The sequence below is a fragment of the Perognathus longimembris genome, chromosome 15 (assembly GCF_023159225.1).
Source record: "Perognathus longimembris pacificus isolate PPM17 chromosome 15, ASM2315922v1, whole genome shotgun sequence".
Classification (NCBI taxonomy): Eukaryota; Metazoa; Chordata; class Mammalia; order Rodentia; family Heteromyidae; genus Perognathus; species Perognathus longimembris.
In genome coordinates, this window is record NC_063175.1 from 8,012,668 (window position 1) to 8,023,614 (window position 10,947).

Here is a 10,947-nt window from a genome sequence, read left to right on the forward strand (position 1 = left end):
GTAATGGAATTTTTAAGGCCAAATATCTCTTTGAACATAACCCACATTTGTCACTAGTTTTCATGGCAGACATCAGATGCGATATCCGTTTGTGGAAAATGGGTTGTAGGCCCTTTGTCTAAAAATCAGTGAGGCACAGTATCAGACAGCATGATCTAGGGCAGAGGTGGAGCTAGGAAAGGCTCTCCCGTGGCGGGGGGGGGGGCGGGCGGGGAGGGAGTGTGGAGCTCTCACTTACTCCCTTTAACGAGGGGACTGGTCCAGCCCCAGCTGGAGCAGTCCCCTCCTGAGGGAGGTCTAGTTCTCCAGGCTTTACACCACAATGCGCCACAGATGATGGGCAAGGAGCCTGGCAAAGGCCAGCATTGTCTTACCGTCTCATTTCTTCCCGACAGGAATGGAGGAGGCCGCAGTGGCACATTTTGTGCCATCAGCATTGTCTGTGAGATGCTCCGACACCAGAGAACTGTGGATGTCTTCCATGCTGTAAAGACACTAAGGAACAACAAGCCCAATATGGTGGACCTTCTGGTAGGCTGCTCCTCTCTCCTCCCCTGGAGCGTACACTTGTCCTACCCACTGGGACATTTCGGAATTGGCATAGGGCTATAGCATTTCTCTCCTGAGTAGTCACAGGGCATCCCTGGGGGGGGGGGTCTCTGCCCTCTCTCATGGGGCTGGGACATCCCTGTGGGGGGTCTCTGTGCCTCGGGAGCATCTCTGCATCAGCACAGGGTTGCACCACCCTGTGTTGTTACTGCTAAAGGAAGAGACTCATTTTCAAAAGCATCATACTTTGCTCAAAGGAATTTTCTCCCTTTTTCCTTTTTCTGTCTTCTCATTTTTTTTCACAAGAAGACTGTCTCAGCTTATTTGAAATGAAGAAATAGTTGAAGCTCACAAGTGAACATCCTTATTAATTTCCTTTGCTGGCAGGGCCTTCCACGTGGCTAAGCACTTATTCTTTACTGAGAAGAAATAATCATAGCACATGAAATGCCAGATTTTCAAATTATATATTTTATAAATAGCTTAATCGCCTAATATTTATCAAAGCTGTGAATTTTAGTGTGACATCCAGAATATTGCATTTAATTATGGTGGCCATATCTGAGAAAAGGATTAAAAGAGTTGAAAAACAAAGAACTAGGTGCAATTATTTTCTTATAGTATTTCATGAAATCCTCTTTTTAGGTGGAGTTGTTTAAATGCCAACCACGGTGACTCAAGAATAGGAGAATAGCTTCAAGGAGGCAGCTTTTCGATGAGGTTTTTGTGTTTCTCTAGGAGAAAAGGAAGGATCTGAAGGAAACAGTAAGACCAATCCAGGATTGGGGCCATGGCCTAGGGTAGAGAGTGGGGAGACAAGGCTGCAATTCTGTTGAGCTCAGAAGGCCTGCGTTCTGGAGCCCGCAGTACTGCAGGGGTGCCAGAGAGCTTTAGAAAACAAGATGAAGGAAGCCAGCTCACGTTGTAATCCTGGCTACCCAGGAGGTTGTTTTCTAGAGGATTAGGGATCTAGGCTTACCCAATCGGAAGAAGTACACTCAACCCCATCTCCAGAATAACTATCAAAAAAGAGATGAGGATATAGCTCAGGTGAGGGTCTGCAGTCCTAACAAGGGCACAGCCCTAAGTTCACACTGTATCACCTCCAAGTAGATAAGAGGACTAAAATAGTAAGATTCAAGCTGAAGGGGAGAAAGTAGTCATGGTCCTCTACTGTAAGCTAAGAGGTCACTGCAACAATGTCTGCAGCTTGGTAGCAGGGGTACCAGCTCTGGGGTAGAGTCAAGCCTTCAAGCTTTCCTCACTACAAGCCACTCTCCAGGGGCCCCCAGATACACGTCTTGTGCTTAAGGAGCCGTTCCACTCCCAGAAAGCCTGGTGCTGGCCAGCGCACACGGCAGATGAACAGACAGCCCTCAACCTTGTGTGCAGTTAGCATTTCGGCTTCTGCCCTACAGGAAGACTATGGAAGCCCAAATTCTGAACTCCATTACTAATTGAAGATGGGTGGCCTTTGGTACATTAATTTACGAGTTCTTGAATAAATCACCTCACTGGGTTTTAGTTGTGTAAAGTAAGGGGATTAAGATACATGTGGAAATGTTTTGAAAGGAGGAGAGAGAGGGTTATTGGCAGTGTAGGTATCTACTGAGCACTGTGCCTTCCCGGCCTGAGGATGCTGGTTATAAACCAATGTCCAGGGGCCGGCCGACAGCTTGCGTTTGGAAGATGCCCAGTGTGTGGCCCTAGCTCTGAGTCCCCTTCTCATAGTCACAGATGTCATGTGGATGAACTCAAAGGCCATCCTCTGGGCTTCCGTAAAACCAGCCATGAGGTGCCTCCCTTCCTGGAACACCACACAAATGGCACAGTGCTCAGTCTTCTGGGTGGGGGCATTTGAGAATTGGGGGGGTAGTTTTATGCCAGTATTGGGACTTAAACACAAGACTTCACCTCTCACTTGGCTTTTTCACTCAAGGTTGGCACTCTACCAGTTAAGCCTCCACTTCCAGCTTTTTTCCTGGTTAATTAGAGAAATGAGTCTCATAGACTTGACTGCCTAGGCTGGCTTCGAACCTCAGTCCTGAAATCTCAGCCTCCTAATGAGCTAGGATTTACAGGAGTGAACCCTCAGTGCCTGGCTTGGGCTGGAACACTTGAGAGCAAATCATAGGGTCAGTGGGAGGCTAGGTTTACAACAGATCGGGCCGGCAGATGATGGAATTGCAATCTCGGGCTGTGAACCTCAAGGGCAGACATGCGGCTTCCAGACTTTGGTTGGCACAAAGGCAGAGCTGACCTTGATGTGGAAAATAAAGAAGAATCATTTCCTTCTCAGTGAGCCTGGGCTAAAGAGATGGCTAGAAGCAGACCTTCCAGACCTTTCCTCTAATGGTTCCACCGTTGCTTTCATCACTCAGGAATTTTTGTGGGCAGAAGTAATGGGACTCTTTCCAAATCAGTGGTGCAGAGCATGGACAGGCGATTCTTGGTGAGATGAATGGATACTTCACTGGCTGGAGCAGAGGTTATCACCAGCCATTATACAATAACTTAGGGGATTTTATCATCATGATTTTTCTCTTCTTGCTCACAATAAAAGGAAAATTGATATCTTTCACTGACACATAGTAATTGTACATATCTAGGGGACAGCATGTGGCCAGGTGTCATGATGTACAATGGTCACTTGTCTTGAGAACATCCTCTTTACTGACTCCTTTGAAGCCCTGGATTTCTGTCATGGTTCTCTGGCTGTGCTGTAGAGTACTGGAAGCCATTTCTCCTACCTGCACCCTGTACATCCATGGGTGACTTTGGTGGAGAAGAGAGATGACCTGACTCTGAAGGCCAGCACCAGTTTTAGGATAAGGTCAGTGGCTGAGAAGTGTAGGAAAGTTGTGGGATTTCCTGAGAACATCATCTGCTAGATCTGTCACGTGACTGAGCAGGAAGGCAGATGTGATCGGTGACTGGGGGCGGGGGCAGGATGTCACATGTCACGTTGCTCTTTTTTCATGGTTTGATGCTTCTGGGCTTGAATAAGAGCTTGCATTTGTTTGGGTTTTGCCTGGAAGTCCTATTTCTATTGGGTTTGGTATTCACAGTGAGTATGTTGGCCAAAGGAATCAATTAACCGTGGTCACGGAGATAAAGTCTGGGATGATTGCTCTGAGCATAACAGACAATCTGCGTCCTGAGTGAAGAATGTTGGGTAGTAGCTGAGTCTTGTGATCTGTGTCTTCAGAGGAGTGTTCTGGAAAACTCTGGGGCATGCTTCTAAACGGGTCAGTGAGACAGTACGGTGGTGTGGGAGCCACTGCCCCTGGGTGCAGACCTGCTTTGGGCCTTCCACCCGGAGCTCCGAAGTGCTGTGGTGTGCTTCCGGTCTTCCAGGAGGAACACAGGCAGGTCAGCCTCCCCCCTCCACCCCTGCCTCTCCTTTTGTGGCTCTGCTGTTTTTAAATTGCTCCTGACGTGAAAGCCTGTCTATTCATTTTGAAGCCTGATGCTCTCAGGGGAGAGCCCGAGACCCTGGAGGTTGATTTCTTCAAATTCTATGTTTTGAGGACTCTGGAGAAAAGCCAGTGGATGGCCAGGAGGAAAAATAATTTAGAACATTAGATTAGATTTTTCTTTTTCATCTAGCAGAAGCAGCTGCACTTGTTCCTGACCCCCTTTTCAGCCTGGCTCCTAAAGTCTCTATCTCTCCAACCAGCCTCAGGGCCCATCCGCGGCCTGGGGCTTCAGATGGTGGACCACAACAGCCAGCTAGGAAGAGGAGGCCCCTGGGGCAGAAAGGCTTTGATCTTGTGACAGTCACACCCCGCACTTGTCTTTGAGGTTCGCAGGGCCCTGACTCAGTAAGACATAGTATTCCCCAGAAAGGGACTGCAGCTTCTGAATGCCCTCCTCTGCCAGCCAGGTGTGAACGGCTGGCCCACGCCACACCCTCCCTTTTTTATATGCTGGTACTGGGTCCTGAACTCAGGGCTTCATGCTCTTGTTTGGTGTTTTTGTTCTAGGCTGTTGCTCTACCACTTGCGCCAAGACTTCACTTCCAGAACGGCTGATCTTAATCATTCTCCCCAAATGCCTCTACTGATTTGGCAAAGTTGCTCTTAAAGCAAATACAGACTCTGATCACCTGTCTGACTTTGAGCTGTGTCAGCTAATGCCTCCTAACTATTAAAGTAGAAATAAAAGTCGCCCAGATCCCTAGGGTGGTTGTCTAGACCAATTCTGGAAAGTTCAGGGTTTCTTCCTTCCCTGGATCTCCTCCTCCATAGCGAAATAACTTTGCACCCAGTACTTAGGCCTTTAGACAGCGGCTTCCTCTCCAGCAAAGACCATTTCCCATCTACCTGGAACTCTGGCCGCTCTGCCTTTGTATGTGACACGCTGCATGGTTGGAAGATGCCCGTTCTCTGCACTAGAGCCTCCTCACTTCCCTCTTCTAAAGTTCAGGAAGCGCATCCTTGTGCCATAGCAGATGGTGCCACACAAGGCTGCGAGGAAGTCCAGGCTGAGACCAAGCCCAGCACCCCACTCCCACTTCACGCCCACCGCCGGCTGATGTCACCCAAGGCATAAATGCTCTGTTTTTCCTTTTTTCCTCTGAAGCATGGGAATAGCTCATGGGGCTTAATTATACCATTCAGAAGCAAGTGAGCTGACAGAAGGAACTGCAGAAGACAGGCCTGTACCTGGTGATCAAGTGTAATCAGTTTCCAATGTGGGAAGATTTCAGGCATTTACCCAGGTGCTTGGAGGCAGGGACATGGTAATTCACGGTCTTTCTTCTCCTTCCCCTTATTTTTCTGATTCACAAACCAGTCATCACAGAATCTGTAGGATTGGCAGCTTGCTTGGGAGGCCTAAGATGGGAGAGGGGGAATTCATTCTGAAAATTACAGTCATGTCTGAGACAGGGCAACTTTGGCAGCTTCCGGCAGCCTGGAAGCTGGGACTTCCTCTGCCTTGTGCCTGCCTGCACGCCAGAGGCCGCAGGTCCCACTGGCCACCTTCATGGTGGTCACTGACATTAACGGCAGTTAGGCTGTCCAAAGTCATTTTTATGCAATGAGGAATCTGATTTCCATAAAATAATCATCCCAGTGATTCGCAGAAACAAGAGAAATGGTTGCAGCATTCAGTGGCCCATTTGTCAGCGTGGCGGCGATCTGACAACATGGCCTTAAAAATTTTGAAATTCAAATGATGTCTTGTAAATGTTCTAAAAATAAAAAGTATCCAATCCTAAACTAGTAAGTGCTAGAATGTGAATCAGAAATATAACTTTGCCTACGGCAAGTAAAATAGTTCAAGAGTAGAAAGATATAAAAGGAAGGGGCAGGGGGGGGAGAAGGGGAATAGGGAGGAAGAAAAGAGAAAAGGAAAACAAACAAACAAAAAAAAAACCCAGAAACTTCTATATAAAGAGTGGACTGGTTAGGATAGATTAGGGAGATTCTTGCTATTTGCTAGATGAGATAGTTTAAAAACTACTCGTTTGTGTCATCAGATTTGCTTTAAAAGCCAACTGAGTCCAAACTTCCTAAGATTCCTAGCATGACAAGGCTGGAAAGGAGCTGTAGATGGGACAGACCCATGTTACAAGCATAGGAGAACTGATTAGGCGGAATCTCAGAGCTGGTCACAGGAGCCTGCTCAGTATAGAACATTCAGACTGTGACTCTTCAGAAATACATGCCATCAACTGAATTCATGTTTCATGCAAAGCCTGTTCAATCCCAGCCCCACCTGAACCCCTGATTGACATGGGAAGCAGGAATCACAGCATGAAATGGGCAGCATCTTTCTCCCAGTGATTTTTATAACAGCTTTATTGAACTAGAACTCAAATGCCGTAAAATTTGCTCTTCTGAAGCATTCACTCCAGTGACTTTCACTATGTACACAGAACTGTGCAAACATCACCACCATCATTAAATGCATAACACCTCCACCACCATCGGAAGCCCCTTCCATGATAGCAGCCATTCCCCATGACTTGACTGGCTCTTCTGTTCCTAGAACCAACATCAGTCAACACCCAGTGTTTATAACTTTGCCTATTTTGGACATTTTGCACAGAATAATACCATCTGAGACCTTTGCTATTTAACTTATTTTACTCAGCACGATTTCAAATTCATCAAATTTATATCTTTAAGATAATTGTCAGAAGACACAGAGTCACTATATAATCATCAATATATCAATTCAACCGGAAGAAATAATGATTGTAAATCTACATGCACCTAAAATCAGGGTATCCAGTTTTATAAAGCAAAAACTGTTAGTACTAAACAGAGAGAGAGGCTCCAATGCAATACCACTGGAGAGCTCAATGTCCCATTCTCAGAAATGGACAGGTCAACCAGACCAGAAGATCAACAGACATGAGAATTAACCTATACTCTATGGAGTAGACTTAACGTGTGTAGAACATTTCACCCAACAGTTACAGAATAAACTTCCTTGTCATCAGCATGTGGAACTATCTCTAGAAAAGACCATATATTCTACCAAAAAGCAAGACTACATTCAAAACTGAAATCTAAGACCCCCTCTGATCACAATGGAGTAAAATGATATAAATACAGTCACACTGAACAAACACTTTTGAAGCAATATCATGGAGGGAATTTAAAGGGAAATTTACATTCTTCTCAAAGTAAATGAATATGGAAATACAATAGAACAGATATTAAGAGTTCAACAAAAGCAGTGCTAAGAGGGACATATACAGCACATAAATGTCTACTTTAAAAAAAAATGAAGCTCATCAAGATTCCTCAATCCTATAATCCCTGTTATTTAGAAGGTGGAGATTGGGAGACTGCAGATCAATGCCAGCCTGGACCAAAAGAAGCACTCCCTCTCAACCAATAGCTAGGCATGGTCCACACACCTGTCATCCCCAGTGACATGGAGATCCCAGTGACTGGGATGTCACAAGTAGCAGGATCCAGTCTAGGCCAGTCTGAGCATAAACCCTACGTTGGAAATAACCAAGTCAAAAAGAAAGGTATTGGAGGTGTGGCTCAAGTTTTAGAGTACCTACCTAGCAAGTACAAGGCCCTGAATTCAATCCCCAGTACTGAAAATATAAAATACATATAAATAAAAAATATATAATATGTACAAACAAATGAATAAAATCTATATAAAATATGTATATATACTATATGTGTGTATAATGGTTGTATGTATTTCAAATGGACAACCTAACAATGTAGCTCTTGGAAGCAAGAACACACCAAACCCAGAAGTAAAGATTACAGTAGAAATAAACAACGTGGAGGCGGAAAATACAAATGCCCTATGAAACAAGAGTTGGGTTTCTTTTAAATGGTAAGCCAGATAACAAAATATTTTGTTAAACTAAAAGAAAAAGGAGATGAATAAAGAAAATCAGAAATAAAAAGGAGACATTACAACCAATACCAGAGAAACAGAAAGGTTCATTAGGGATTATTATAAAAATTTCTATACTAACTAACTTGGAAACCAAGAAGAAATGGACAAATGGGACTGATAAGAGCAAGCCTTTAAAGCCTTTCTGCCAGTCCTCATGGGCTCTCCTCCCACCTCTCGAGTTGCTTGAACAGAGCTTGGATTGTTGATACACAGGTAAATGTGAGGACAAACTATCTTCCCTGGCGTTTCTGGAGCATTGGATCTTCCCAAGATACCAAATCTTCAGAAGCCCAAGTCCCTGATATTGGGTCTAGCAGCATATATTCTATATAACCTAGGTACAGCCTTTTGTATATATAAATATAATCTCTAGATCATTTACAGTACCTAATACAACTATATAAGTCAACTATATAAGTAGTGGTTATTCTCTATTGTTTAGGGACATGCGTGATAATGACCTAATAAAGCTTACATGGTCAGTACAGATGCAATTCTTTCTCTTTTATTTGTTTGTTATTGGGGGAGGGCGCGGAACATGCTAACACGTGCATGTGTGTGTGCACACGTGCGCGTGTGTGTGCATGTGCGCTCATGTGCACTACAGAGCCTCCTACTCTCACTTGACTTTGTCCGTGCAAGGGTGGGTCTACACCTCCATTTCTGGCTTCTTGCTGGTAAATCAGAGATCAGAGTCTTACCCACTTTTCTGCCCAGGGTGGCTTCAAACCTTGATCCTCAAATATCAGCCTCCTAAGTAGGTAGGATTACAGGACTAAACCACCAGCACCTGGCCCAGGTACTTTTTTTTTTTTCAAATATTTGAATTAAAAGTTGATAGTATCCAACTATGCAGAACTCAGGGATACAGAAAGGCAACTGCGTGTGAATTTGTGGTCCAGGAGTTCTAATGAGCATGGATATCAGAACATGCCTTTTAGGGGAACCTCAATGAACAGTGAGTATATTTGTATTTACAACTATGACTTCCTGGTTCGTTCCTAATTCAGATCCTTATCAATTTGATATCTTCCCATTAAGACCCTTAACTGTGTCGCTGCTTGAATAGAAGCAGTGTTTAGGCAATACAAAGCTGACACCATTCTTCCTCTGTTTTCCAGGATCAGTACAAGTTCTGCTATGAGGTGGCCCTGGAATACTTGAACTCTGGCTAAAGGCATCCACAGCTCCGTGCGGAAACGCTTCCTGCCACAATGCCAAGACGTCCCATGGTATTTGTGTAGATGAGATGAAGATTTCTCAGTATGCTTATTTTGCTTTGCATAATTGGCTCTTTTTAAGAGCCCGGGAAAGTGTTTATAAAAATGCTTGCACTGCCCAATTCCCAGTAGTGCTGCTGCCTGACAGAAACACACACAGCACACAGTCGTCAGACACTGTCTTCCTCATCATAGGCCTGCGAGCATGGTGGAGACAACTGGTCAACTGAAGAGCACAATTACATTCTTATGAAGGAATTTGTACCTTTGGGGTGATTTTTTGTGTGGCCCGTGATGCTTTGTCATTGTTACAGCTGAGTGTATGTGTTTGTTCTGTGGAGAATGCTACCTGGCATTATGATAATATATTATTTTTAGTTAATATTTGTATTTTAACATGTCACATAATATAAGCTTCTGTACCTTTTCCAGGACTAACAGATAAACGTGTAATGAACAAAGATATGTTCGATGAGTGGTTGTTTCTACGAGATTTGTATCATTTCCAAGGGAAAAGCTTGGGAGGACTCAGTTCAGAAATGTAACACAGTCAAATTTACAGATCCAAAGCTTTTTCCATTTGTTTATACTGTAAATATTTTTTGATTTCATCAAATTATTTATTCATTAAAAAAATTTTGTGAAGCACAGTGAGTGACAGTCATTTTTATTAAGCCCTGGGAATGATTGTTGTACAATCATGATGTACAATGTTACCTTGTATTGCTATCTCAACACAATAAATGATGACCCCTGAGCAGTCATGGTGGAATGCTGGGGAGCACGATGCCCCCATCACAAGAACAACCTGGTAACAGTAAGATGTTTTTACAATATGGAGACATTGAAAGGATAGACTACATTTCCCAGAATTCTATTCTCTAACTTCCTAGTTATTGTGAGCCTCGGGAGTCATTTAGTACAAGATGTAGAGCGAAGAGGTAAAGCAGAGATAGTGTTTGGTTAAGTAATTGTACAAAGGAGTTGCCATTTAATAAAGCAGTTTATGAATACAATGGATCTTGAACAATGTCACCCCTTCCAACATTTTCACCTAACCCTCCCAACTTGTCCCTTCCCTCGCTTTTTTAAAATTTTGTAGGATATACATTAAATTGTTTTTATACTCAACAGAGCAACCGCCGCCTCTTTCCCACAAAGTGAACTGGCAGATTAGTGACTACTTGGATGTTCATTGTTTGTTTCAGCATCCAAACTTTGGATGCTGAAAATAATAAACTTCCATTATTTCATCTAGTTTCTTAGGTCAGAAATTTAGGAGTGGGTCAGCTGCTTGATTCTGGCTTGAAAAATCTCTTCAAGCCCAAAATATTAGTTAGAGGTTTCCAATTTTCTGTCATAGGCTGTTTTCTGTTGCTATAGCTGAATGTTACAGGATTGTTGGTTTATACAGAATAATGGTTTATTCAGTTCCAGGTTCTAGAGGGTGAGATGTCCAAGGCCACATCTTATGAAGGCCTTCTTACTGGTAGTGACTGCAGAGTCCCAATAGTAGTAGTAGTAGCAGCCGCAGCAGCAGCAACACCAACAGCAGCTGGAGCCATCTGAGATGACATGCATTTCCAAGGCAGCAAACACATGTCTCACAAGTTGTTTGCGAAAGTGCCCAGTGTCGCCCCATGTGGCTCTCTCCACAAGTTGCTAATGTGTCCTTAGCCAGCAATGAAAGAAAACAAAGACCGAATCCCCCATTTGGAACTTATGCATTATCATCCCCATAATATCCCATTGGTACAAAAGTCACCCCAATTCCACATGGGTAGGGCCTACA

General features: G+C 44.0%; 1 protein-coding gene across 8 annotated transcripts in view; it reads left to right on the forward strand.

The window, feature by feature from the left end:
• The window catches only part of Ptprm (protein tyrosine phosphatase receptor type M), a 767,348-nt gene extending 757,347 nt beyond the window's left edge, over positions 1-10,001 (forward strand). For 2 of the 8 annotated variants that reach the window (XM_048363177.1, XM_048363175.1), the window contains exons 31-32: positions 396-531; positions 9,057-9,996. In XM_048363177.1, the coding sequence (XP_048219134.1) occupies positions 396-531; positions 9,057-9,110 (190 nt within the window). In that variant the 3' untranslated portion in view covers positions 9,111-9,996. Of the gene's footprint in view, positions 1-395; positions 532-9,056 lie in introns of all 8 variants that reach the window. The other 6 variants (XM_048363182.1, XM_048363174.1, XM_048363176.1 and 3 more) reach the window with 6 other exon arrangements.
• The last annotated feature ends 946 nt before the right edge of the window (positions 10,002-10,947 follow it).